Source organism: Talpa occidentalis, unplaced genomic scaffold (assembly GCF_014898055.3).
Source record: "Talpa occidentalis isolate TD23 unplaced genomic scaffold, MPIMG_talOcc4v2.1 talOcc4.9, whole genome shotgun sequence".
NCBI classification, from domain to species: domain Eukaryota; kingdom Metazoa; phylum Chordata; class Mammalia; order Eulipotyphla; family Talpidae; genus Talpa; species Talpa occidentalis.
Window position 1 is genome coordinate 77,887,258 of NW_023605305.1, and position 27,306 is coordinate 77,914,563.

The window sequence follows — 27,306 nt, forward strand, 5'->3', positions numbered from 1 at the left end:
TTTTTCTTGTTTTTGGTTCCACATCTGGTCCCCCACTAGGGCTGGTTTCTGATGCCTCAGCCCCTGCCCTCGGGTCCCTCCACCTCCACCCTCCCGGCTGGGGACACCCCAGCAGCACTTGGTGGGACCAGCAGGACAGAGTCTACCAGGGGTGCTGGGGAGGCAAGGACGAGGACCCAGAGTTCTGAGATGCTGTCCTCTCGTGGCTGGCCTGCCCCCACGTGCTCTGATCCCCACCAGGGCAGCCCAGTCCCAGCCGCTACCCCTTGAGGGGCTTGTCAGGTCCCCCACTGGGACTGCCTGCGCAGTCACTCTTCTTCCTGCGCAGGCTCTCAATCCAGCTGGAGCTGGAACGGGTGGTGAAGCTGGAGAGCGCAAGGGAGCTGAGCCGCATGTTTTTGCCAGACATGATGAGCTCCCCAAAGCCCTCCTGGTGGGAGAAGGCGTAGCCTGAGCGCCGGGAACCTGTGCGGCCCACCCTGCGCATGCAGCGGTGCTGGGCCTTCTGCTTCTTCCGCACCAGCTGAGTGTAGCGGACCTGGGGGGTGAACACCAGGAAGAAGCCTCTGTCAGTGTCAGATGTCACCACAGAGCAGGGACCCAGTGCACCGGGCTGGGGAACAACGAATGGGCACCAGCACCCCGCTCACAAGTCAAGTCATGCAACCCAGGAACTGCAGCCATGTGAGTGTGTAAGCCAAGGGTTTCTGACACAAGCCTCCGTCCCCCCAAGCGACAGCCAGCTTCTCACCGTGTCAGAGAGATCAGGCTTCAGGCTCAGCTTGAGGAAACGAAAGGCAACCACAGGCATGATGCAGACGACTGTGGTGAGGACAATGGTCAGCCACACTGTGGGCTGGGCCAGGGTGTTCTGAGCATTACCTGGTAACCAGAGGCAGCACAGGAGTCACACAGTAGACAGAGGGCAGCCCTCTGAATTTGGTTCCTGACAGCCCCATCTCCCCAGTCTCAAAACCTAAGTCACCCCTGGCTTCCCCCTCCTCCCTGCTCCTCAAACGTCTTATCTCCAAATTTGAGTCTAGCTCCAAATTCTCCCCAAAACATTGGATTTGATTCTTTGGCTTCCCACTGATTATTTGATTATTTGGCTTCTCACTGAATGGGTAACAGGCATCTCAAGCTCACATGGCCCAAGTAACCATGTTTCTTCCACCACAAACTGCTCCCCGTCTTCCCAAAAGCCCTGAAGTCGACCTTGATCCCTCCCTCCCTCTCATTCTTTCATTCCATCCATTCATCCATTCTGTCCATTCATCAAACATATACTGAGAACTTATACTAGCACCCATAGGAATTTTGGATGCATGCCTACATCCATTTTCAAAATACCTATACGCCCCTGGCTTTCTCTCTATCCCCAAGCCACCGTCACCCTCACCTAGCTTCCTGTTGTAGCTCTTAACTGGTCTCCCCATATCTACCTTTGCCCCTTTTAGCCACAACAGTTAAAGCAAGCCTTTTTTTAATCTATTTATGACACTTCCTGCTCAAAATCCTCCAGTGGCTTCCTCTCATGCTTAGAGATCTACTCTGCCCTAGAAGAGCTTAAGTGACCTAGAGTGACTCTCCCCCACACACACATACCTCCTCTGCTGCCAAAGACCTCCCGCCAGGCACCACCTCCGGCTTCGGCTTCGGTAACACCGTTTCCTCTTCCTGGGTCTCTCCTTCCCTTTATTCACAATGGCCCTTCCTCAGGAGAGCTTTCTGACCACTCTTGTCCTCTCTAACCTGGCCTGATGCTTTTCATAGAATGTATGAGTTCCAGACATTTTATCTGTTAACGTGTAACTTGTGTGTCTCATTGAATATGAAATCCAGGAGGCCAAGGATTTTGCCTGTTCACTGTTCGCTGCTGACCCCCAACATCCAGAAAGGTAAGGGACACACACAGTAGGTGCTGACTGCGCGCCCACTGGATGAGAGAATGAATGGGTCTAATGTGACTGTCACCCTCAGCCTCCCACCCGGGCCCCCAGCCACCCGCCACTGCCATTCATTTTTTTCTAAAGTCATCTTTGGGTGCCTGGCAAGACTCCTGGCAAGTCAAGTGTAAACCTGACAGTCTGGAATTCTGATTCCTCCAATGTCCTACCCTTCCAGCCTCTTCCACTACTTCCCAAAGGGGACTCTTGCCCCACCCTGGCTGCTGCAAACTCCACCCCCTAAAAACAAGGGGGCTTTTTGCACTTCCACCTCTCTAACTTGGAATCTGGCACCCCATTCCTGGCTCCTCTCTCACAACAGGCTCCCCTGTGGGACTATCCTTGATCCCCCACACACCCTCCCCACAAGCAGCCATGCTGTTGCCATGAAGACTGACACCCCTGGAGTCCTAACTTTCCATACCTAGCAAGGCTGTCCTTCAGTGTCAGGGACATGGACACACTCAGAGGACAGGGCCTGGGTCAGAGACACCCAGGTACCCCACAGCACCTTGCAGAAGACCTGGCACATCAGGAAAGCTAAATGGACGTGCAGACATGCAGACTGGCCAGCGAGCCTATTAGTCCCATGACAGCTAAGATTCTTCACTGATTTAAGAAGAAGACACAGGGACTCACCTACAAATCGAAACTGGTTCGGAAACATGTCAAAAAGCCCATTGCTGTGCATGGCAAAGAGGATGGCAAAGTAAACAGCTAGGCTGCCCCAGATGAAGAAGTGGTTGATGGCTGTCCAGTAGCCTGTGTCCAAGCCGATCTGCAAAGAGCAGGAGCCATCACGGGCAGAAGGAGCACCCCTTCAAAGGTCCAACCCCCTCCCAGAAACAGAACTGTCATGCCTGAGGCAGCCCTAGGGACAAGAACCTTACTCCTTCCAGAGGTGAGGGTAGTTCCCGGACTTCTCGTACCTGCACACTGACCACTATGACCAGCGAAGTGGCCACCGTGACTGCAAAGGACTGGTAGTCGGCCAGCTGTGTGCCATCATCCCGGGTGGCCTCAGCAAACACCCCATAGGGGATGAAGAACATGAGCACGGAGGTGTAGATGCCCTGGGCGATGCAGATGAAGAACTCCCGCTTGTTGAAGAGGAGGTTCAGCTGACCTGGCTCATAGAGCTTAGGGTACTCCATGCTCCGCTGCTCTGGGACATCCTGTGTTGGGAGGCAGGTGGCACGGGAGGGCTCAGAAGCTTCCATTTTAACTCAAGATGACAAGGACAGACCCTGTCCCTGCCTCCTTTGACAGCTAGATTCAACCTCAAGACAGCCGTCCCCAACCAATCTTTGTTTGTGACTCCCAGGCCGGCTCATCTGAGAGGGTGGACCATACTCCCACACCCTGCAACTGAAGGATATGGGAGAGTCCTCCCCATCCCACAGAGTCATCAACACCCCATACCTGATCGAAGACCCCCATAGCCAGAACTGGGAGGGAGGTGTACACAATGTTATAAAGGGTGATGAAATACTGGTCATAGACGGTCTGGAAGAGCAGAGAGCAAAAGAGAAATGAACACATCGTCCTCTTCATGACAGCGAGGTGCAGGCATGGAGCCCTGAGGGACTGTGTGCCGCTCCCACTCCACTCCTCCAATAAGCATTTGGTTAATGCATGCATGCACCAGACAACAGCTAATCCTAGGGGACTGAGCTATGAATAGACAGATACAATCTCTGCCCCATGGCGCTCATAGCTAGGCAAGACGGGGAACATTCACTACCTGGGCCGAGAAGCCACAGAAGAAGCCGAACCAGAAGTGGACCATGGTGAAAGCAAAGTTCTTGTAGAAGAAGTAACAGAGGAACTTGCACATGCGCAGGTAGGACCAGCGCCCATGCACCAGCAGAAGGCGCTGCAGGAACTTGAACTGGGAGAAGGAGTAGTCAGAGGCCAGGACGGCCTGGATCCCTTCCTGCCCGCTGATGCCCACGCCAATGTGAGCGGCTGCAAGACAAGAGAGGACAAGAGGGTAGAGATGGCCACACCTTTCAGTGTCCCAAGTTACCATCCTCCTTTCCCATCATGCTTCTCTGGTCCAGAGATCTCATGGGTCCGTCCTTCTTCCCACCCTCCCACTCAGCCTATACACCCACTGTTTACACTCACTTTTGATCATGCTGACGTCATTGGCTCCATCCCCAATGGCAAGCGTCACAGCCTTCTTATACTTCTTAACCAGTTCCACCACTTGTGCCTTCTGCAAGGGGGTCACCCGGCAGCAGATGACAGCTTTGCAGGCACAGGCTGTCTCCAGAAACTCCAGCTCCATGTCTGCCTCTAGTGCATGTGCCTGGAACACAAGAGAGCCCTGAGAAAGCTCCAGCCTTCCCCAGGCAGAACCTGCCCCAGCCAGTGCCTCCCAGTTCCTTTGAGACCGACCCCCTGGGAAGTAGAGGGAAATGAGAACAAGAGACAAAAGTCGTACAGATATACAACTCTGGAGAGATGTAGCCCACACCAAGGATGGCAACACCTACTAGGCTGTGCCCATTAATGACCAGGGCGTACTCCCCAGCCACAGCTTCCAGGACAGAAGTGAGCTTGGAAGAAGAGAGCTTCTCCTGGTAGGCGAAGCCATTGCCCACTGTGCGGGGTGAATCCATCATCTTCTCCCGGGCTTTCCTGGGAAGCGGAAAGGAAACACAGTAATCAGGGGCAGGAGCACAGTTCCTGAGGTGATGAGAGATTCAAGCCCAAACCGGCTCCAGGAACCTCCTGGCTGGCCCGTATACAGGACACCTGTCCGGCCCAGCCCCTGCTTACCTGAGCTCTTCCCGCACTTCCAGGACAGTGTGGCCCATGACAATAAACACTTCTGTCATGTCATCTGTCAGCATCTTGCAGGAGTAGCCAATGTTCACGGCCGTCTCTACCAAGAGAGAACGCAGGAGCTACGGACAGGGCCCAACAAGGTCAGCGTACTCTCCTGCCTGATTTCCCGGGCCCATCCAGGACCCATCGGGGCTGCCGTCCAGATGCACCTGCCTCTGCCCTACTGGGCGCTCACCTTGTTTGTCTCCAGTGAGCACCCAAATCTTGATGTTGGCCAGAGTCAAGAGGGCAATGGTCTCTGGAACCCCTTGCTGCAGCTTGTCCTCAATGGCTGTTGCACCCAGCAGCTGAAAATATCACCAGGATCCCTGCTGTGAGTCCCAGGAGTGAGCCCTCCTTGCCCACCCTGAGCCCGGACCACAGCCCATACCATCATGTCACGCTCAACCTCCTCATACACACTGGCCAGCCTGTCCTCCCGGCTGTCCTGGGCCAGGCTGGCTTGCAGGCGCCTTTCAGCCCACTCCTCATAGTACTCTTCATCCAGATCCTTGTAGGCCAGCACCAGGGTCCTCAGTCCGTCGCCCGCATACTCCTAGAGGCAGAGTCCTAGAGTTACCCCTTCCTCCTGCCCCTCCCACAACACTGGGAGCAGCAGAGCCATGGCCCCTCTCCATGTGCCTACATTCAGGTGGTCAGCGGTGGTGTTGAGCAGCTCTTGTGTGGAGTGGTGGAGTCTGTCCAGCAGGATCGTGTCAGCCCCTTTGCAGTAGAGTCGGATCTTCCCTTCTGGATTCCGCACTTAGTGGGGCAGGGACAGAAAGGCTCAGAAAAAATCCAGTCAGGCAAATAATCCCAACCTCAAGGCACCCACAAGGGAACCAGCACCTCTACACACGGCCCCTGGATGACCACGTCACCCTGGTCCTGCCCTCACCTATGACTGACATCCGCTTGCGGATATTGTTGAAATCCAGGATGGCCAGGAGCTGATAGGTGATGGCTGTGCCCATCTCGTGGACAGTGATGGTTTTAGGGGTACGAGAGCGGAATACAAAACCAAAGTTCCTGGCTGCAGTGACCAGGGCCCCCTCGTCCGGGGACTGGGCCTTGTAGTACAGCTCCCCTGGGTGGGAGGAAGAATACTCGTGGTGTAAGGGGTCACCTCCCGGCCTGGAGCCCTGCCCAGGGAGCCCCAGCCCGACCACAACGCAGAGCAAGCAGCTCCACGCTCACCTTCGTTCTTCTCTTCTGACATGACAGTATGACACAGGGAAAGGAGGCGGAAGAACTCGTGTGTGTGGGGATCCCCCATCTTGACAGCCTCTAAGAGGGTGGGGTCCCAAAATAAGAACTTCTTGTCAGCCAGAGGATTGAAGGAGAAGTCAACAGGTTCAGGCCTCTGCAGCAGGTAAGAGGGCAATCAGCAAAGGGTGGACAGTGAGGCTGTCTCCCAGGAAGAGGGCCATCCTCACCCCAGGGACCTGCCCTTCTAACTCTCAGTAGAACAGCCCAAGATCCTGTCCACTGTGAACCTCAGAATTCCCACTTCTGCTGCCAGTTTCTCCTTAAAACACCCATTTCTCCAAGCAGTTTCCATTTCCTGACCAGACAAAATCCCTCCTAGCTATTCAAGCTGTTCCCCGTCAGGCACCCCATATTTAATTTGTATATGGAACAACTGCAGCGGCTGGACCTTACCTCTCCCAATTCAGCTTTGTGTCCCAGGACATCAAACACGTCACCTGCATGCATCAAGACAGCAATGTCAAAGCAGGGGAGAGGCCTCTAACACAGAGCCCCAGCAGGCACCTGTTACCCTCTACCCTACTCTGCAGATCCACAGATTCACACTGCTGACTTGGGGATAGGGCAAAAGGCACCCGAGCTCTTCAGAACCCCAGTACTGAACGTCATGACACCCACCACTCCCCATTCCTGCCAGTCCCCACCAGCTTTCCTCCCAAGGCAGTTCAATTCTACACCCCTTCCCCACGGCTCCCAGGCCTCCTCAGATGCCTTTTACCCTTAAGGCCCAGACTGCAAAGCCTCACACGGCAGCCACAGGCCTGAGTTAGTACACAATGCAGTAATGAGAGGACTCCCTAGACATAAAAGTCAGGCCTCCCACACCCTGTCCCAAACCATCCCAGCAGCTCAGACACAAGGCCACAGCAGCAGGGCCATAATGGAAAGACCACGGTCACATTCCAGAGATGCACAGGGCCCTGCACAACTACACAATGAGAGCTGAGCACTCCCCCAGGCAGCCAAGGTCCAACCTGGCCAGGACACTGCAGGCTTCACTGCAGTCAAGGAGCTCCTCTACTACCTGGAGCTGAGTCCAGGGCGTGGGCACCAGCTGAGGCACCATGTGTCTGCTTCCAACACAGGATACAGGGAAACCCTTTCAAAGCCTCGCGGACCCATGTAAGAAAGGAGTGAAAACCCACAACTGTGGGAGCCTCGGTCTCCGACGGCATGGCCCTACCATAGCTACGGCCATTGATGGAGCACTTGTTGAAGACCATGATGTTCTGGGTGAGGGTGCCCGTCTTGTCGGAGAAGATGTACTCCACCTGGCCCAGCTCCTCGTTCAGGGTGGTGGTGCGGGCCTCTGCCGGCGTCCGCTTCTTCATGCAGAACATCTTCTTATCCCAGTTGATGAAGTAGCTGTGGCCCAGACGGATGACCTCCACACTGCACGGGGCACAGGAGGTAAGGCTTGGGGCAGGAAGGGAGGCCGCCCTGCCCCCACAGGCCTTCGCTGCAGGCCCTCTGCCTGGGAGCAACAAGAGTGGAGCAGACACCTGGGCACAGGAACCTGGGTGGGGACGGAGCTGGCATAGGAACCCTAACCCCAACCCTCTAATGCCCTCCAGGCTAAAAGGGAAAAGGACCTGGGCAGGTGGGGCAGACAAAACAAGTGGAGAAGGAAAAGGGAGTGTGGACAAGGCACTCAACCAGTTCTTACCTCAGGACTAATAACATAGAAACCATGCAGAGAAAACAAGAGAGTGCGAGAGAGAAGGGAGAGAAAAAAAAAAGAGAGATAATGAGGGTACTGCGTGTGCCACAGCAACACAGACACCACCTCAGCAAGGTGAGGGGCCCGTGGGGGCAGGGAAAGGAGATGGAGGAGGCACCAAACCCACTCCTCACTGACCTCCTTCTGCCTGGCCTCCGGACTCCATGGCCCTGGCTCCAAGGCTTTTGGGGAGAACATGAGGCACTGACTGAAGGAACCGGGAAACAGCAACCCACAAGAGCACAGCGCCGTCTCACCCCAGGTGTGCTCAGTCCTGCTCTGTGCTAGCACTGCCTCAGCAGCATGGACGCTCGGCATTTCCAGAAAGGGTCTGTGTGTAAGTCCAGTGGAGCCGAGCAGAGGGGCACAGAGGGCACCTGCTGCCAAGTGACCGAGGCAGCTCTCAGGACTGTAATCAGGCAAAAGAGGAGTCCACTGGAGATGTTTTCATAGCCTTCCCCACTCAGACAATCAAGTGCCCCTTCCCCAAACATGCACTGTAAGCTGAGGAGACTGAAACTTTTCTTGGACAGCTATAGTGGGCTCAGAGTGATGGAAAGATGGAAGGAAAAATAGGATGGAAGATGAAAAAGCAGGACGTAAGCATGAAAACATTTCTTTTTTAAAAAAGAATTATTGCTTGAAAACATTTAAATAGTAATGAAACAGATTCGGTTAAGCATGCCACACCCTAAATTTGCACAGTGATTTAATTTTTTAAAAGCTTTTTCTACCTAATATCTTATGTTAACATAACCCTATGACTAAGAAAAATAATAGGAAAAAATAAATAAATAAAAGACATCCTTACGAGGAAGATGGAGCAGGTATCATTATTATCCCATGTGACACAAGAAAACGAAGGTCCAGAGTGACTGGGGTCTGCTCAAGGTCACGTGATTAATGAGAAGGTGAGACTAAGCCACACGCCTTCTGCATCTCTAATGTTCCAATCACTTAAACCGCACACCTGTTACAGAAGCACTGCCACTCACCACCATCAACACTAGGAATTGGGGGCTAGTGGGGAGAGTTGAGGATCTATGTTAAAAAAAAGATAGTAGATAGGAAGTTTTGAGTGTCTCCATAAAGTATTTCCTTAAAAATATGGCAAGACACTAAGTACAAAGAAAATGTCTTCTAGCCATTCTTCCTCCTCTGACTTCTCTTCCTGTTCACTCTCACTGGCCCAGTCCCTGTTCATTTTCTCTTTTCCTCAGGGGCCTCCCTCGTGGCACAAGGAGTTAAGTCTCAGCACTCTAAGCTATCCGCAGCCACGGCAGCAGGAGTTTGATCCCCGGCCAGGGAGCTCCCCACATGGCACAGACCTCTCCTGTCTCGCCTGCTGCTCCCATCAGCAGCGTATTTCAGTCGATCTGCCTGTTCTGTTCCCCACTCTGTCTCTGGTGAATCCTCTCACACCTCCTCCCCCCACCTCTGGCCTGTACTCCAGTTCTTGTATACATAAATAAATAAATCTTTAAAAAATAAAATGAAACAAAAATGCTTCTTTTAACATTTATCTCCATAGGGCCTCGCTGGTGGCACAGGGGTTAGTCTCAGTGCTATCAAACTAACACCGGCAGCATGAGTTCTGTCCCTGTCAGGGAGCTGAGCCATGTGGCACAACAGACCTCTCCTGCCTCCTCCACTGCTCCCCTCAGCAGTGTATTTCAATCAGTCTGCCTGTTCTGCTCCCCACTCTGTCTCTGGTGAATCTTCTCACCCCTCCCCCCCACCTCTGGCCTATACCCCAGTTCTTGGATGCATAAATAAAATAAATCTTTTTAAAAAGTGTTTATAAAAAAAAAATTCTCTTTACCTCAAATATCCAAGATGTCTATGTGATCCTATTACTCAGGCTGCACAGCACTGCCAGCTAATACTTCCTAAAGTTTTCTTTAGATCTCTTTATTTTTCTTAAAGATTTACTTATTTATGCATACAAGAACTGGGGTACAAGCCAGAGATGCAAGGGGGTGAGAGGACTCACCAGAGACAGAGTGGGGAACAGACCAGGCAGATTAACTGAAATACACTGCTGAGGGGAGCAGTGGGCGAGATAGGAGAGGTCTGCTGTGCCATGTGGGTGGCTCCCTGGCCAGCGATCGAACTCATGCTGCAGTGGCTGCGGACAGTTTCACAGTGCTGTGCTTAACCCCTTGCGCCACTAGGGAGCAGGAGATGTCTTGAAGAATCCTTTAACAGTTTAGTAAGTCCAGAGTCTACAAGCAGATTCAAAACCCTCCACAATGGGGGCCTCCCTTGTGGCGCAGTGGTTGAGCGCTGGGTTGCGAGGCTACCCACGGCCTCTATGGCACCGGTTCGATCCCCGGTTGCTCCCCGGCCACCGGAGGAGGGTCCCACATGGCGCGCAGACCTCCCCTGCCCCCCGCTGCCCCCCTCAGCAGTGTACTTCGGTCCTTCTGCCTGCTCTGCTCCCCGCTCTGGCTCTGGTGAATTCTCTCACCCTCCCGCACTTCTGACTGTACCCAGTGCATGTATAAACAAACAAACAAACAAATAAATAAAACATGCATCTATATTTAAAAAAAAAAAAACCCTCCACAACGGGGAACAGCTTGTATTTCCAACTCTGTACACAGCCCCCACTCACGGTTCATGCTCCTGCCAAACCATTCCATGTCCTTCCTAGGTTGCTCTCTGAATTTCTTTGTTTCTAGGCCTCTCCTCGCGATTCCGCTTTCACCCACCCCAGCTGCTACCCCAAGCCCAGTTCAACAGTCACCTCCTCAGAGATGTCCTCCCTGATTAACTCCATGGGGAACACTGTTCTTCCACTCTCACGGCACTCTGTGCCCCCATACTATACCTCAGTCTTCTGTTGGTGGCCCCTACCAGCCTGCTGCTTTTAAAGGCAGAGCCCATGTTCCACACTTCCTGGGGCCCCTGCTTTACATATAAGACTGCAGGTAGAGTGATTTCTATAGCACTTGTTCCCATTTTGTTTAACACATCTGCATTTTTCTTCCTCTACCAGACTGAAGCTCCTAGGGGGGGAGCAGATAGATTCCTAAGCCATCTTTGCATGTGTCACAGCATTGAGCATACTTCCCAGCACAAATAAGCATGAGACAAAGATGTGCTGAATAAATCAATAGTTTTGGTTTGAAATAGTCCAAACTGCCAGGAAACTGTGGTGAAGCTTGCTCTGCACAAAGATAAACAGATTAACACGGTGTTTATAGCACAGGAAGAGGATGACTTCAAGTTCCTTCTCAAGGATTTCATCTTCATAGAAAAGAAAAGTTGGCCAAGAGACCACCTCATCTCCCTGGAGACCCTGGAGTGGAGAGAACACATACCTGACGTAGAGCGATATGGGCACAACGGTGTTGAGAATGATGATGTAGGACCAGAAGGACAGGAAACCAGAGAAGAAGGCACTGTCCACCGCCTCATCCCATGGCAGGTAGACCTGGAAGCGGGTCCCAACCTCATGCTCCCAGATGGCATTGCCAATGGCCAGGATCACCCCCATGCAGACCAGGAATCCAAAAATCTGGGAGGAATGAGAAGCAGAGGCTAGACTCCCACCTCGAAGCCAAGTGTGCGTGTCCGCAAAGGTCAACACTCACACCTGGGCCGTTAAAAGCCCTGGAATCTTTGAAATAGTGGTTTGTTCTGTTGGAAAGAGTCCAGAACTGGTGACAGGCTCTAATCTACCACTGACTATGACGTGGCTTTTTCTGTGAACATTATCTCATCGGTATGACAGGGAAGCTGAGAGAAGTGTGTAGCTCCCAATCTCATAGCCCAGAGCTCTTAGGAGCGCTCGAAGATGGTAAAAGAAGGGAAGGGGCAAACTACATAAATACATCAAAAAAACTTATTGGAAACCACCCATTAACTCCGCCTAAGCCACGGGAAGCCCAAAAAATTGCAAGTTTTTGCAATGTTCATTATCTCACACAAATTGCCAAAAACAGATTTTAATCAGGGAAACAAACTGTATCTTCATTAATATAGATGTTGATAGTCAAAAATCTTATAAAGCTTGGAGAAGGCTCATAAGGAAGTTTTGATGGTTAAAAGGAGAAAAATGAAAACACTGACTGATTTCAGACAAGAATTTCCAAAATTGCCACCACTCCCAGGGCTTTGAAACAAAACAGGAACCAGCCCAGCGCACAAAGACCACCAGGGGGCGGTGCGAGTCTTTGCCAGAGAGACTTAACCACTCTGCTCTCTCACACTGGGGCTCTGCAAACCCTTGAAGGCCAAGGCGGAAACCGTCTCAGCAGAGACTGGCCCCACAGTCTATGCAAGATGGCATGTGGGGGGCAGGCAGCAGCCAGTGCGGGCGTAAGAAAGGGAGGAGAGCCCGACAAGGAGCTCAAATTTCTAGTCAAACAAGAGAAGGATTCAGGAATTGCCAAAAAAACGAAAACAGAACCTTTTCCTCTGGGATCCTTCGCTCTTAGAAGTCAGGGGAAAAGACCCTCGTATAAAAGACCCCCATTTCCTCCAAACGGAAATTTTTCTCTTAATTCCCTCTTCATCCCCATGAAGGCCTCCTTGTCCCGGGAAAAAGCAAACAGAAGGTCACATGCTATGCTAAGTCATCATCATACCTGGAATCCAGAGAAGGGAAGATTTGTTTTAGCTTTCTTTAAGTTGTTGATTCATGCACGTTCCTAAGCTTTTTTTTTTTTAAATAACATCTTCCAAGTCTAAAAGGAGCCTGAAATAAACACTGTCTTGAGTGGCTGGTCTACCCGTGGCTTCTAAAGCCAAAACCTGCAGCCTGACTTCTGACCAGGAAGGAGAGATGGGGCAGAGGGAGCCAAGCACCCAGGGAAAAGCAGGAGGGCAGGGACAGGAACCAGGCATGGGACCCTTACCCAGAGCACCAATGTATTCATGAGGCGATCAATACTTGTTCTCTTGAACTTTGTCCTGCCACTGTTTTGCATCAGCTTAGTGTCAGGACCTGGGAAAGAGGAGAAGGGCAGGGAAAGCCAAATAGCACATCTGCCTCTGCACAATTCCTGGACTGGAAGAGAAACTGGGAAGACATGAGGCTTATACCCAGGGTGCGCCAGAGATTTACCTTCACATTATCCAAGCCCACTCAACCTCCTCCCACATCCTCCTGAAGGAGGGTGGAGGCAGCAACTCTTACCCTGCTTTCTGTGGCCCCTAGGATACTCACCTGCAAAAATGACCAGCCCGAAGCACCACTCGGTGTTTCGAAGCACACAGCCCCGTAGCAGCATGTTCTGGTTGCTCAGGGGGAATTTGTTCTCCTTCCAGTAGAGGGTTCCACTGAATTTGTCCAGTTTGTTGTTGGGAGGTTCGCAAATCACTTCACCTGAGGGGAAGATAAGAGTGCCATCACTCAACATCTGGCCTATAGCTTGATCAAGAGACAACAAAACACAGTGAAAAGGCAGCTAAGGGGGGAAGGTGTGAGGATACAAGCCCATCCACGTTCCCGGAGGGAGTGTGAACTGATGCAATATATGATAAACGAATGAGAACTAATATTAAAAGCAAATCCGATGACCCCATTTTGAGGGCACTGTTCTGTAGAAACTAACGTAGGTCACAACAATTTTCACTAAAGCATTATTTGAACAGCAGAAGACAGGAGACAACTTGAGACTATTTGAACAAATGATGATACAGAGATTCCATAAAATATTATGCAGCTATTAAAAAGAATGAGGCAATTTCTTTATGCAGTCATGTGATAAGATACCTCTGATATATATACTAAGCAAAGAAAGGCAAGTAGCCGACATTTTTGCAGTGTGACCCCCGATTAATGTTCAAGTGTTTGTATAAACACACAGGAAAAGTGTGGATGACATATAAACAGCCAGTTCACCTGGCTACCCAAGGAGGGTAGATAAGGAGGCAAAAAGGCTTTTTCTTACACACATTGTATACTTTGTCTTATTGCAAAGAACATATATTATTCTCCTGAGCCAGTAAACAAAAAGAAAGAGCTGAATGTCAACATGCACAGCAAGGAGGGAGCTAGTATTAGTCATGAAACTCTCCTGAAATGAGCAGCCATTGAAGAACACCTGGCATCCTGATGCCCCCTCCCCCAAGAAAAGTACAGGTCGATGCATATCCACAGCAACAAGAAGTCAAAAGGTGGATTTAAACCCCAAAATTCAACCCACCCCCTCTACCTGATAGCTGCTGCACCAAGATTACTCACCATCAAACTTGGCAAGCTTACTGATGTCTCCCAATTCTGAGGTGACAGGAATCGCCTGACGCACCTTCATGTTGGTCTCTCTGGAAGGACAGCGTCCCTGAGTCCTGGTTCCCTTCCCTTCCTCTAGATTCTACCTGGGAGATCTGACCCAGGGTATCACTGCCCCCACACATTAGCCATGGGTAACACTTTCACACACCCAAAGGCTTTACTATCCCTACTTTTTCCAAATGGTAGACATCCCAGATCTGTGGACATCTTTCCAAAATACTGACCCCTGAGGAGGCAGAAGAGAGGTGTGACATGGGGCATCGACTCACCCATCGAGTTCTGCGGTCTCTATGTAACACAGCCCATGGGGCTCACTGCTGGAAAGGAGGAGAAGATCCGCCTAGAGAGAAAAATCTAATGAGAACCAAAAGACCCAAACCCCCACCCACCAGGAACCCTGTGCCTATGCCGCCTTCCACTGAGCATTCTTGGTTTACTCAGTCCCAAAACATGAATGGCTAGAAAGGAGAAGGTTCCAGGCATAAGATGACACAGAAATTTCCTTCTGTGAGTATTGAAGAGGAAAGAGTAAATCAAGAAAGGCAGCAATCCCACTGCCCACCTGTGACTATGCAGGTGCTTCTTTTCACCAGCTCTCTCCCTCTGCAGGGCAGCAGCCTCCTGCCTGCCAGTGACCTGTCAAGGCCGGCCGCCTGCAACCATGCAGGCCTCTCTTAGCAAACCTGTCCCTTCTGGGGCAGCTCTTCCTGCCCACTTGTGTCTACACAAGTTCCCTTTATTCTTCTGTCCCTTTCCCTAATCCTGTTCTTTAAATATATTAAAAAAAAAAAAAAGTAAATCAAGAAAGACTCCTTTTTGCCAAAGGAAAGAAAGAAGCCTGGGGGCACCCTGTCCTTACCGCCACAAATTGGTTATTTTCTAGCTTGATAATATCACCAACACAGACATTCATCCACTGCTCTTGCTGGAGGCTGAGACAATGACAAGAGAGAGAAGAGGCTGTCAGAAGCTAGAGAAATTCCCAGGGGACCCCTCTCCACCCTTTGGTATCCAACAAGCACTCACGTTCCATTGATCAGCACCTGAGACTGACGGTTATTCACCTGGTTATCGCTCTTGTGGCGGAACTGTAAAGAAGAAAACTAAAAAAGGTAAGACACCTTTCCCCTGCTTCAAAGAAGGGAGGTGACCAGGGGAATGCAGATTATACTGGGTACCCCCTCATTGTATCTCTGGATACACCCCTGTAGGGTAAAGAAGATGTCAGGCTTTTCTGCCCTCCCGCCATCAGGATAGATGATGGATCCTTGCGGTCCTGAATGCATGCCTGATGGCGGGCACCTGGAGTAGGGTGTGGGCATAGGTAGATGGGATTCACCTGGGCTAAGACTGGGCTTTTAAGGGCGGCGTCATGGGGACGCCAGCAGCAGCAGAAGCCGAGAGAGAAGCGGAGAAGAAGCAGAAGCAGAAGCAGAAGCAGAGAACGCCAAAGAGCCCAGATAGAGTGAGGATTTGCTGGGGGCTGGGAGGACTGCCAGCCTCCCGGCCCCCCAGCACCCCTGCCTGCCATAAGCCTGGTGAACCCCAATAAAAGACCTGCAAAAACCCACTAAGGACTCTGACTCCTCCTTTACCCGGTCTGCATGGGATCCTAGAAAACCTGCACTGGTCCAGTCCTGCCCCTACAACCCCTTTCCCTGTTCACAGATCTACTTCTTCCTGACTCCCCCTCCCTATTCTCAGTCATGATATCCTCATTCTAGCTGGACCAGGGCAGGGTTGGCGAGGTCATCAAGGAACAGGGTGTTGGTGAGGGTGCTGGGGCTGGGGAAAGGCGGAAGAATGAAAACAACTCACATAATCATCAGTGGCATCTTTAACAGCTGTGATGGTGAGGACAAGAACCAAAGGCACAATGGTGGTGAACCAGGACAGGGACGAGATCTGTGGAATCAACTGAAAAGAAGAGAGAAGGTGTGCCTCTGAGCCCCAGCCCCTGCCCTCTTTTCCCCTAGACCGTGCTCTTCCTCCACTTCAGTCAGCTTTTATGAGCCGCAAAAGGTCAACTATAGGTCACTTACCTGCAGAATGAGAAGGAACAGGAAGTAGGTATTGGCAACTTCTTGGAACTGCTCAAAGAGGTTGACAGGCAGGAAGGTGAGAATATTGTACTTGGAGGTCTTGATGCAGTTACTCTATGGCAGTGAGAGAGATGACAGTGAGGCAGCCTCTAGCCCTAACCCAGAACCAGACAGAGAATGCAGCCTCCACCTACTGGCCCTCTAACTCCGCCCTCAGGCTAGCAACCGCAGGTGTGGAGGGGAGAGCAGAGGAGAGAAGGGAGTCTCAGGGGACCAGTGCATCCCACTTCAATGACAGGTGAGGCATAAAAAATTCAGCACAGCAACAGATGGAGAATGGTGAGGAGACGGCGCCCCACTCTCCCCAAGCACCCTACCCTCTCCGCCGGCCCCCACTCACACCCAGGATGTTTTTGCACCTTTCTGACTGAGGAGGAGGGAATAGGTGGTCTCTGGTCACTTACCGCATACTGGAATTTCTCATTATAGTCTCGATCATTGGCCCGCGCCCTCCTTTCTTCTTCTGCAACAGAATGATACTAGAGTCAGGAGAAGCAAACTGAGGCACACTCCACTTTGTGGGGGTTCCATCAAGGGCCCTTGATTCTTTCCACAATATACAGTTTTAAGGCGTAAGCACACACAGTCACTAAAGTCTTCCCTCTAGGTTCACCTCTTACCACCGGCCTGACCATTCAGCTCTGCAGGAATTACATTCACAGGACAAGATGCCTTCTTTCCTCACCAACAACCATGAAGGTCTTCCACTGGGGACACTCAATTCCTCCCCCATCCCTTTCATTAACGCCTTAGGCATTAATCATCTTAGGAATCCCCAGAGGAACTGCAGATGAAAACCCAAAGCCTCCTTCTCTGGGAGACCCCTGCATATCTAATCAAGGACTGCTCACCCGCTAAGCTGGGGATTTGGGGGGGTGGCAAAACAAAGGGTCACTGTGCCCTGCCTGGAACTGCTCTGCGGCAGCATCCCAGCCCCACGTGCAGTCCCCCCTACAAGAGCTTCTGCTTGTCACATGTCACCAGCGGAGGCTTCTGACTGGCCCACAATGACATCACCTTATTTCAAAGCTCATCTTCAAGTAGGAGAAGGGAGGAGTCAGGGACATGGGTCATGCAGACTGAGACAGAGATGAAGGAGAGCGGAATGGGATGTACTCCAAAGAGTTGCTAACTGTAACCTTGTGCCACCCGCACACATTTCCCCTAAACAACACAGAGTCACTGACAAATGAGCTACACCTAGACAGAAACTCCAAGGGTCTGGGTCTGTGGGCCTCAAGTTCAGGTGTCCCATGAAGGGTTCTCCAACCCATGGACCTGGTGTCATGATGACCCCAGGCTGAAAAAGGAGTACCTTGGTTAGGCCATTAACATAATGTCTTAAACCTATACCTATCTCTGAGCCAGAGGCAGCATTCCGGACCCTTCTCTCATTCCCTCCCAAGACCCCCGCAGAGCACAATGCAGTAATAAAATCTCAGACCACAGCATCTTCCCACTACCAGCTGCGGCTACCTCGAGCACTCCTTCCTGGTGAGGTCACTCTACTACCAGAAACTTCCCGGGAGGAGATCGCTTGGGCTGAAACCCTGCGCAGTCACCAAAGACCATGCAAAAGGAAAGGAAGGGACTGGACCCTTTGAAGCCAGGATCCCAGGGTCGGCAAAGACGAGGATCGGAGAAGGTGGAGGAGGCTGAGGATAAGCGAGCATGAGGGTGGGAGCGGGAAATTGCGGGCTCAGGAGAGCGGCCTGCCGCTGCCTCCCGTTACCTGTCCCCCAAGAGGGCTTCTTTCCACTCCAGGAAGGGGGAGCCCCGGCCCGGGCCCACTTCTCAGGCATCTCCTTGGGGACCGTCATGATCCCGGTTTGAGCGGGGGAGGGCAGATTAGTCTGTCTGTCCTGGGCCTCAGCGGCGCCGAGGAGGCGGCCCCCCCGGGAGGTGCGGGAGCTGCGGCCGCTCAGAGGGGAGCCCCGGCCGTCGGGCGCACGCCCCACCTGCAGCCGGGGCCATCCTCCCTGCCGCCCGCACCCGGGGACGCTGCGCGCTCCGCGGCGCTAACGCCGCCCCCAGGGCCCCCGCGGACGCCAGCGCGCTGAGTGGCCCCGGACGCCGAGCGCGCGCCCCGGCTCCGCCCCCGCCCGCCAGCCCCCGGCTGCAGGGGCCGCGCCCGCCAGTGCCGCGTAGGCGAAAGCCAGCGCCGAGCCCCGCCTCCCCGCGCCGGCCAAAGCGGGTGAGGGGACGGCCGGCGTTGTCGGGGGCAACCGTTTTCACAGCACCCCACCCCCACCGCAGGAAAAGCAGGAGGACCGGGGAATGGAAAAATGAGGGGAGAAAGGAGATCAGGGGGTGAGCGGGCCCAGGAGAGAAGACGGGAACGCAGCTTCCGAGCCAGAGAACAGGAGCGCCAGAGTCTAAGAGTTGGGGTGAGGGGAGGGACTCAGCACCCTCCGGCGGGAGAAACCACCCCCCACTCTGAGATCCAGAGGAAGAAACGGGATGCCTATGCTGCCCCAGGCGGAGCAGGAGGTTCGGTCTGCCCTTCTTCAGACTCATCACCCGTGCTCCCTCCTGCCTTTGTGTGGGGAGCCTTTCCACCCATTTTTGACAGTCCCGGGGATCTCCCCCTCCTGCCTCTTACCTGGGGGGCGCTTTTTTGCACACAGTGCCATCTCACCCAGCAAGGTCCCAGCAATCCCATGGGAGACCCTGCAGGAAGGTGACATATGCGTGAAGTTAGGAGGCTGAGGGTCACCCTTCATTCCCTTCCTCAGGCTTCTGGAGTCTCTTCCCTGGTTGGGACTCTGTCCCTCCATCAGGTTCCCCACCAACTCCACACCAACACACTGCTCCTACTGCCTTCATAGGTCCCTGAGAAAGGGGGCTTCCCCCCACCTCATCCCATGCCTCCACCCTAGATAACATGAAGGGACCACACAAACCAAGAACTACAGGGAGCAGGGGGCAGGGGGAAAAGACCAGATACTGACAAGAGGGGCACAGTTCTCAAGGTACCCAACCAAGGACAACAGCTGCCCTTTTGTGCCCTCCCGGTGGCAGTGAGTGGTGCCTGTTTACTGGAAAGCAGAATTTCCACCCCAAGGGTGGGGTTGAGGGAACACGTGCCAGGAAACACCTGGCAGAGCATCAGGAAACAGGGTGGGCAGGTTCTACCCTTCTAAAAATGCTTATAACCCCCTCTCACCCCCCCCCCATTACTGGGGTTTCCATTATCACCTCCTCTAGGGGAGTACATGAGAGGTATGGCCTTCACTTCCTGCACAGAGTCCCCAAATCACTTCCTCTCAGTCTGGGTCAGCGCCCTTCTGGACCAGCAAAGGGGTCTTCCCAAACCCCAGTGGGGCATCACCCTGCCTCCCACCCCAAGCCTAGTTCAGACAGTAGGACAATGGATGCAGGCACAGGGAAGCATCAGCCAAAGGGCCCCTGGCTTCCTCCATCTTCCCATGTCCTTCCAGTCACATAAAGAGATGAAAGGCCTGCCTACAAGACAGGGTCACAGAGCCTCAACTCACTTCCCCAGCCTCGCCCAAAGGAAACTGTCAGCCAGGTCTTGGGTCCTCTAGTCACCTCCTTTCTTTGTCTGGGTAGAAAGCCTTCCTCCACCTCCTCCATGGTGCCCCTGCCTCCAGAGCACTGGGCACACCCTGTCAGCCTGTCAGCCTCAAGAGATACTAATTGCCTGTCTGCCCAGCCTCTATAATTACAGACTCTGGCCACAGCCCCGTCACCCACACCAGTTCCCCCTCCACAAACTCAGACTGCCCTGCTGAACCCCAGATGGGGCAGCACTGAAAGCCAGAGTCCTCTTCCTCCCTGACCCTCCCCAACACTGGCAGCCAAGGGTGCCTGGCTCAGGAAGGAAAACCTCATCCACATTTTAGAGATGCCAAGTCCTCCTCCAGGGCCCCCAGCCAGGGTCTCCACCCAGTCTAGAGTATGAGTCATAGGAGGGTGGGGTATAGAAGGAGAGGTTAAAGAAGAGGATGCAAGGGTGGGCACCACACGTTCCATTGCCAGCCCTGTCCTCAGCCAGGGAGGCAATCTAGAGACACTATCAGCCCAGAAGATCTGAGTCCAATGAAAGAGTTAATGAAGGAGCTTTTAGGAGTCAGGAGTCTGGACATGAACCAGGAAAGTTGTTTTACCTCTAAGACCCTGGGGAAGACTGAAAGTTGGCTTGGCCCCAGCAATCAGCCCCCCAGAGGGAAGCAAAGGGGGGGAAGGAGAACCTGGGAACAGGGATCCCCTCTCACTTCTCCTTCCCAGTCTCACACAGCCTACGTTTTCTTAACCCGGCAGGCCCATCAGCCACGTCGCCCTGCCCCAGCCCCCTTTGCAGCCACATTTAGGATAAAAATAGCCAGCCCTCGGAAGAAGGCAATCCACGGAGGAAAACGGCTCCACCTCTAGGCCCCGCGGGGTCGGTCCCCTTCCAACCAAAAGGCGGTAGAACTGCTCCCCACTTTCAGAGGGAGCTGGCAGGGAGATCTGTGGGCAGGTCCGGAAAACAAGGAAATGGAATTCGAGACCCCCAAGCCACTTGTGACCAACACGACCCTGACCACCGTCCATCGCCAAGCGCAGAACCCGGGACTCGTTCCCGGCTCTGACCTCTCAGCCACGCCGCTCCTCGCACCCCGGGTCTTGCTCCAGCTGAGCCCTCACCTCACGGACAAAGCCGACCAGCGCCTACTCCCTTCTCCAGGCACCCAAACCCTCGGGCGCAGGACACTCCTCTCCCCCACAACTCTGGGGGAGTTCTCTCTTCGCCGCTCCATATGCCCCAAATACTTCTCCAGCGCCCCTTCACCATCCTTCCATCCTGGACTACCCCCCGCTCTCCCCCATCCTCAGGCACCCCGACACCCTCTTCTCTCCAGTCGCCCACGGCCCCTGCTCCGCCTCAGCGAGCTCCTGATCTCCGCCCGGGCGATCCCTGCCCGCACCACCGCGCGGCCCCGCCAGCCCGCCCCATCTCCCCGAGCCCTCCCGGCCGCGCGTTCGGGGCTGCCCCCAGCCCGGCCTCGCCTCACCTCAGCGCTCCGCGCTCGGCGCCCGCCCCGGAGGCCCCGTCCTGCCCATGCCGGGGGCTGCGGCGGGGGGCGCTCGGCTCACTCCCCGCGGCTCTAGCCCCCCGAGCTGCAGCCCCGCTCCCCCCGGGGCCTCAGCCCGCTACTTTGTGTCAGTTTCGGCCACCGCGGGGCGGAAGTGACGGAGGTGGCGGGAGAGGGCGGGGGGCGGGAGGGGGTTTTGGGGAGGGCTGAGGGAGGGGGAGCGCGCACCGCCATCTTTGTGCGGGGCGGCGGGAGGGTCTTAACCCTTCTGCTGCTGAGCGCGGCCAGCCAGGTCCCCCGCCACACCACTCCCAGGGCCATTCCGCCTTAAAATAAATAAATCTGGACGCTAGGTATCGCGGAGGTTTTTTTTTTTATTTGGAAAAATGGGAACCGGAGACCGCTGCCTTCTCTGCAAAAGAGCGTCTCCTTCAGGGAGGGGCGTGAGAGGTGGGGAAACGCGGAACGGCGAGAATTTTCCCCAGCGCCAGTTTCCCCATAACCAGACACTCCCCACGGAGCTCCTTCCCTCCACCTTTCTCCACCTCCTGGCTCATGTCATGGGTGTCACCCCTCAGCCCGAAATTTCTAGGGAGTGGGTTGTGTCTCCGTCTCCCCGCCCAGCCTTCCCTGCCTCGAGATGCCCGAAAGAGTGCGCGTTCCACAGCCGGCCCTCTCCCTCCCTCCCTGCCCACTCGCCCCAAACCATCACCACTACCACCACGCCCCCTTGGGAAGGCATTTTCCCCACCCCTAGCCACTCTCTGCAGGTGGCTGAGCACCCCAGAGAGGGGAGAGACGAGCGGCGCTGAGGTGACAAGAACCCCCAGGGTTACGCCGCGCGCGGGAGGCTCGTCCCCGGCCACCCTGCTGATTCCCGCAGCCTTTCCAGTGCTCCATCCAAGGGGCGCGCCCTCTGGCGGCTACTTCGAGAAACTACGTTCTTGGAGACTCGGGCTCGGAAAACCTGCTCAGGGGAGGAAGAGCCAGGGTGCTCCGACCTTATCGTTCTCCAGTTCTCCCAGAGCAGGGCATCCTCCCCCGTTGAGGAGGAATCGATGCCTCCATGAGTGAACAGAGAAGCTGTGCAGGATCTTGCATATTAATAAACAGAAAGAGCGTCTTGTCAGTCCAGGGACCATGAGGGGTGCGAGGGCTGTCAGAATCATAGCTTTCACACTGCATTTAAGTTGAGGCAGGAGTCTCCAACTCTGAGCTCTTATGCTGGACACACTCTATCTCCTGAGTTGGCTCTGAGTCCTCAGGATGGTGCATAGCCACCAGCAGCTGGTATGCGGCTGTGCCAAGCATGGCTCCCACCAGAGGCGCTGCCACAGGTACCCACCACCAGCCGTTACCAGCACTGCAAGAGACAGACAAAAGGGAGATGATCAGGGCGACTCCCCTAGCCTTCAGTCGGGAAAGACAGGAAGCAGAAACAAGAGAGTTCCCTAAAGTAGTTGCTGGGGTGATGGACACCAGGAAGAGAACATTTTCACCAAAACGCAGCACTTACAGAGGAGCTCCCAAGAAAGCGTGGCCCACCTTCTTGCCTTAAGGAATTATCTGAATAAACCCATTTTACTGAGGCGGCCACTAATGCCAAAAAAGGTAACATGGTATGCCCTAAAACGCAATCTTTAAATCTTACTGTTTCAACATCAATTCCAAAGAGCACCTGCACCCCTATGTTTATAGCAGCACTGTTTACAATAGCTAAGCTTTGGAAACAACCCAAATGCCCAAAAATAGATGACTGGATCAAGAAGATGTGGTACATATATACCATGGAATATTACTCAGCATTCAAAAAAGATAAACACATGCAATTTGCAGCAACATGGATGGCGCTGGAAGGGATCATGCTCAGCGAAATAAGCCAGAAAGAAAAAGAAAAATACCGGATGGTCTCACTCATAGCAGGAATCTAGAAAACTTAAATAAGGGACCAGGAAAATGAATAACTATAAGAAAGTGAAAATCAAAATCAACAAACAACTATGAACCAGAGACACTCTATGGGCGGTGGGGGGCGGGGAGGGGAGGGATTGGGGTCAAAATAAGGGAATGGCAATTGTATGGGGAATATAAAAATAAAATTTATTTTTAAAAAAATCTTACTGTTTCAATGAAAACAGTGGGTGGGAGGGACTAAGTGGCAAGAGAAGAAGGGTGAGTCAGGGTTGGGAGAAGAGACAGTATCTAAAAAGCCAAGAGGACTATTTTTAAGGAGAGAGGTGGGGGCCCAGAGACTGAGCCCTTAGAAGTAAGTAAAAGTTATTTCTCACCTGAAGACTTCAGGACCCCAGCCAGCCACATAGGTGAAGAGCCTTGGTCCCAAGTCCCGGGCAGGATTGAGTGGGTACCCACAGTTGGCACCCATGGACAGCCCAATGGCCAGAATCAGCAGCCCCACTGCCACGGGCTCCAGACCTGCAGGCACTCCCTTGTTCCGTTTGTCCAGGATTGCCAAGATCCCCACCAGCAGCATCCCGGTGCCCAGAACCTTAGAGTTAACAAAGGCAGAGGATTCAGCCCTATTTTCCCCAAATATTCCAGCCCACCATCCCATGTCACCTGACTCTGTCCAACACAGGCAGCTGAGGGTGTGTGCAAAAATAGACTTTACCCCACATCCCACCCAGAGCCTAAACAACAAGCTGGGAGTCCAGGGAACAGGGGCAAAAGTTGGAGCTCTCCCTCGCCTCTCCCTCACACTTACCTGATCCAGGAAGCCATTTTTCAGGGTCAGGTAGGGGGCAGGGTAGGTGGCAAAGATGGAGGCTGTCTCCTTGGGGCCCGTCACTGTTAGGTTACCACCTGTATAGTTCTGTAGGGCATCTGCAGGGGAGAGGGATACCCTGGATTTCTACCTTTGCTCAATCAAACCATCCCAAAGCACTCTGGCCCACACACAAATGTTCCCCCCGCCCCACACCCTGTCCCCTCTGTTACCATAGTAGAGAGCATAGGTTGCTCCAGAAGCACAGAAAGCAGACAACAGCTGCACAAAACAGTAAATTGGGAGCTTAGCCCAGGAGAGGCGTCCCAGGAGGCACATGGCCAGGGAGAAGGCTGGATTCAGATGGGCCCCTTCAAGAATCAAGGGAAAAAAAACAATATCCATTACATGTTGTTGCCAGGCACTGTCACCAGGTAACACTGTCACCCCCACCCCTCCCCACAGCACTTAAGGCAGATATTATTCCTACTATTCCCATCCAGGTTATACAGTGAAGGCAAGGTTTGAACCTATGTCTATCTGCTCTTCCCACCCTAGCACTGTGTCTCAAGGCTCCAGTCAGGTACACTGATGCAGGTGAGGTCCAGAGCAAAGATGGACCTCAGGAAGTTTTGGGTGGGGTACACATGAGGACAGTATCCACCTTGTACCTTGCCATAGATATCTATCTATGGAGCAGGATGGGAGATACAGAAAGGGAGGGGCTGGACCGGACCAAAGCATATCTCAGTCCAGTCCAGAGGACTGTTCAAACTCAAGGAGATAAAAACATGAGTCACCAAAGAAATTGCCTTTTCAACATCACCAATACACCCACACTCACGTGCCCCAACACCCCACCACTCACAACCACTGCTGACCAGACCCCACCCTCCTCACCTGAAACATTGCCACCCACATAAATGGCTATCACAACGGCCAGAGCACCGGCCAGAAAGTTGGTGAAGAAGTTGCCTTTGGTTTCTTCACTGGTAACTGTCTGGGCCACAGCTCCCTGGGTGATGATCTGGTGGGAAGAGGGAAGATGAGGAACAGGAAGCCCAGGAAGAAGGAACCCCATGGACCAATAGGCCAGAGAGAGAAACTGAGACATCGGTGAGGCAAGGGGAGCAACCAGGGGAACTGAACCTGCAGGAGGACTCAGCAAAGAAGGGAGAAAGGCAGAAAGAGGGAAGGGGGTGGAAACAGGAGAAGAGTAAAGAAAGGGAGGAAGGGTGAGAGATGGAAAGGGTCAAGAATAAAAATGAGGGCCTCCCCTGGTGGTGCAGCAGTTGAGCGCCAGGCAGCTTCACAGCTCCTGTAGCACCGATTCGGTTTGATCCCCAGCCTTCCATCCCTGGCCACCAGCGAGGGTCCCACATGGCGCGCAGATCTCTCCTGCGCGCCCACTGCTCCCCTCAGCAGTGTATTTCATCAGTCTGCCTGTTCCTGTTCTCCACTCTGGCTCTGGTGAATTCTCTCACCCTCCCGCGCTTCTGACTATACACAGTGCTTGTATAAATGAATAAATAAATCTTTAAAAAAAAAAAAAGAATAAAAAGGAGGGAGTAGGAGGGGCTGGAAGAGCCCATTGGGGAGAGAGAAATGATGAAGAGATGAGAGGAGGTGGGACACCACGGGACAGACAGGGCACCAGAAGGAGCCAACACTTTTACCCACCTCCCTACTTTCCTTCCCCCAATTCCCTTGCCTACCATGAGCACAAATACAGCCAGAAATTCTGCCAGGCACTGACGAGCCAGGGAACTTCGGATCTGGAGCCAGCCCTTGACTTCAGCCAGGAGCTGAGTGTAGGCCATAGTGAAGGTACCTTGTCCTTAGTCACAGCTCCCTCCGTCTGCACCAGCACACGGCTGCAGCTCAGGGACGGCCTGCCAGAGGAAAAGATAAGGAAAAGACTTTAAACCAATTGGCTCTGCTCCTGTACAGTAACTAGTATATGTGTTTTTTAAAAGGCTGGGGAGGCTAGCGGCAACAGAGTGCCCCGGGCAGACTGTGAATCACCAGACACGTCCTCCTCTGCCTTCTACCTCTTTGCTCCCCTGGAGTAGCCTCCTCCTGTGCAGAGAGGAGGGAAGAGGTATCCAGCTTCAACTCCATTAGTTTTCTTGGTCCCTGAGGCAATTGTGCAAAGTAGTAGCATTGCTCCCACCTCAGGTCTGGTAGTTTCGAAGTCCACATTTTCGCCACATAACTAATTGGTTGTAAATCAATTTCTTTGAAGAGGTCATCCAAAAGGACATCATGAAATATGAAAAATAACCAAATACAAAGTGTTCTATTTCTAATACACTTAAAATGTCCATGTATACTAGAAATTGATAACTAATCAGCATGCAAAGAGTTGGTTTCTAACTTCAACAAGGGGGAAGTGAAACCAAACTGACTAGAATAAAATACATTAAAAATCTGCCAAAGGCAGTGATTGATTAGTCAATGGAGATATGAAACCAACTGTCAACCATTTCTTTGCTCCTCTACAAAAAAAAAAAAAATTGTTTTACTGCCAATTAGTTAGGCATGAAAATGCTTGGGGCAAAATGCTTGCAGCGAAACTAACCAGAACCCTCCCTTTTACAGAAGCCCATACTGAGCCCTTGAATCCCCCAAGATCACACAGTTAATGGCTAAATCTGAATTTAAATTCAGGTCTTCTGAACCTCCATCTCATATTCCACAATGCCTCTAAAAAGCTGGCATTGCTGCAGCCATTTTTAAACAGAGCCAGAGCAAGCAGTAGGCAGGAAAAACTGCCTACTGTCCACTATAAACTGTGCCAGACCCTTGGAATGGGCCAAACCACAACACTCCAAAAAGCCAAGAACGAGAAAATCCTGTTTGAAAAGACTTTTACTACTTTTATTTTGTGACCCATCCTTTTGTGACCCCTTCACCTGACCATTTTACCTTGTGACATCGTCACCATTACCTCATTTTCCATTATTTTTCTCCCTATAAAAATCCCCCATCTTTGTCCCTTTGTTACAGGGCAGAGAGGGGAACCCCAAAACCCCCAAACCTTTCCGCCCTAAAGGCAAAACATCCGCCACATCAAGGCAAAACATATAAACCTTTAATACAATTAGTGTGCAATACAAAAAAGGAAAGAATATAGTTTTCAAATCAAGCACCCAGAGTTACCCATGCCCTCGTGGGAGAAGTCCAGCCAAATAGAATTGGCCCAAATCAAGGCTCAAAAGCCTGCCACAAGGCTAAAGCACCTTCTGGCAGGGACCCATGGAAAAGGGTCAAAAACAGCCAGACAAGTCCCGGAGGAAAAGCGCAAACTCAAAATCAAGATTAAACACTAACATTGTTAACTTCCCCACGGGTCTCTCACCCACATCTGTTTCAAGCAGTCCAGGACCAAAAGGCAAGTACAACTTCTTCACATGTCTCTCTGCC

General features: G+C 52.8%; 2 protein-coding genes across 6 annotated transcripts; both read right to left on the reverse strand.

Annotated features, from left to right (window-relative positions):
* Positions 1–21,196, reverse strand: ATP8B2 (ATPase phospholipid transporting 8B2). 5 transcript variants are annotated; one of them, XM_037498680.2, is made up of 28 exons: positions 21,138–21,196; positions 18,722–18,789; positions 16,524–16,582; positions 16,060–16,173; positions 15,836–15,934; positions 15,044–15,105; positions 14,877–14,949; positions 14,287–14,357; positions 13,967–14,046; positions 12,947–13,105; positions 12,636–12,724; positions 11,097–11,293; positions 7,234–7,442; positions 6,444–6,487; positions 5,979–6,144; positions 5,680–5,868; positions 5,428–5,543; positions 5,173–5,337; positions 4,978–5,089; positions 4,734–4,839; positions 4,448–4,592; positions 4,077–4,260; positions 3,691–3,914; positions 3,369–3,452; positions 2,876–3,121; positions 2,586–2,724; positions 752–882; positions 1–538 (listed from the first exon to the last, which is right to left on the reverse strand). In XM_037498680.2, the coding sequence occupies exons 2-28, from the start codon at positions 18,750–18,752 to the stop codon at positions 260–262; spliced, it is 3,573 nt and encodes a 1,190-aa protein (XP_037354577.1). In that variant the 5' UTR covers positions 18,753–18,789; positions 21,138–21,196; the 3' UTR covers positions 1–259. The 5 variants fall into 5 exon arrangements, with proteins under 5 accessions (XP_037354577.1, XP_037354578.1, XP_037354576.1 ...); XM_037498681.2 differs by having other exon boundaries at positions 4,077–4,278; XM_037498679.2 differs by lacking the exons at positions 18,722–18,789; positions 21,138–21,196 and adding an exon at positions 17,852–18,130.
* Positions 21,197–22,249: 1,053 nt separating this feature from the next.
* Positions 22,250–25,765, reverse strand: AQP10 (aquaporin 10). Its single transcript, XM_037500166.2, has 6 exons — positions 25,596–25,765; positions 24,781–24,907; positions 24,114–24,251; positions 23,881–23,999; positions 23,447–23,664; positions 22,250–22,521 (listed from the first exon to the last, which is right to left on the reverse strand). Exons 1-6 carry the CDS (start codon positions 25,698–25,700, stop codon positions 22,344–22,346), a joined length of 885 nt encoding a protein of 294 aa, XP_037356063.1. The 5' UTR covers positions 25,701–25,765; the 3' UTR covers positions 22,250–22,343.
* Positions 25,766–27,306: the final 1,541 nt, after the last annotated feature.

What these genes read in the sequence shown, in the direction of transcription:
- ATP8B2 (XM_037498677.2), bottom strand. Translation starts at nt 17,939, where the DNA reads ATGACGGTCCCCAAGGAGATGCCTGAGAAGTGGGCCCGGGCCGGGGCT. An exon ending in ATGAGAAATTCCAGTATGCG is followed by an intron (nt 16,174 to 16,523) that starts GTAAGTGACCAG and finishes TCACTGCCATAG; the next exon opens with AGTAACTGCATCAAGACCTC. An exon ending in TCATTAATGGGCACAGCCTA is followed by an intron (nt 4,279 to 4,447) that starts GTAGGTGTTGCC and finishes GAGCTTTCTCAG; the next exon opens with GGCTCTCTTGTGTTCCAGGC.
- AQP10 (XM_037500166.2), bottom strand. Translation starts at nt 25,700, where the DNA reads ATGGCCTACACTCAGCTCCTGGCTGAAGTCAAGGGCTGGCTCCAGATC. An exon ending in TGGCTGTATTTGTGCTCATG is followed by an intron (nt 24,908 to 25,595) that starts GTAGGCAAGGGA and finishes TCTTCCCACCAG; the next exon opens with ATCATCACCCAGGGAGCTGT. An exon ending in AAAATGGCTTCCTGGATCAG is followed by an intron (nt 23,665 to 23,880) that starts GTAAGTGTGAGG and finishes GTTAACTCTAAG; the next exon opens with GTTCTGGGCACCGGGATGCT.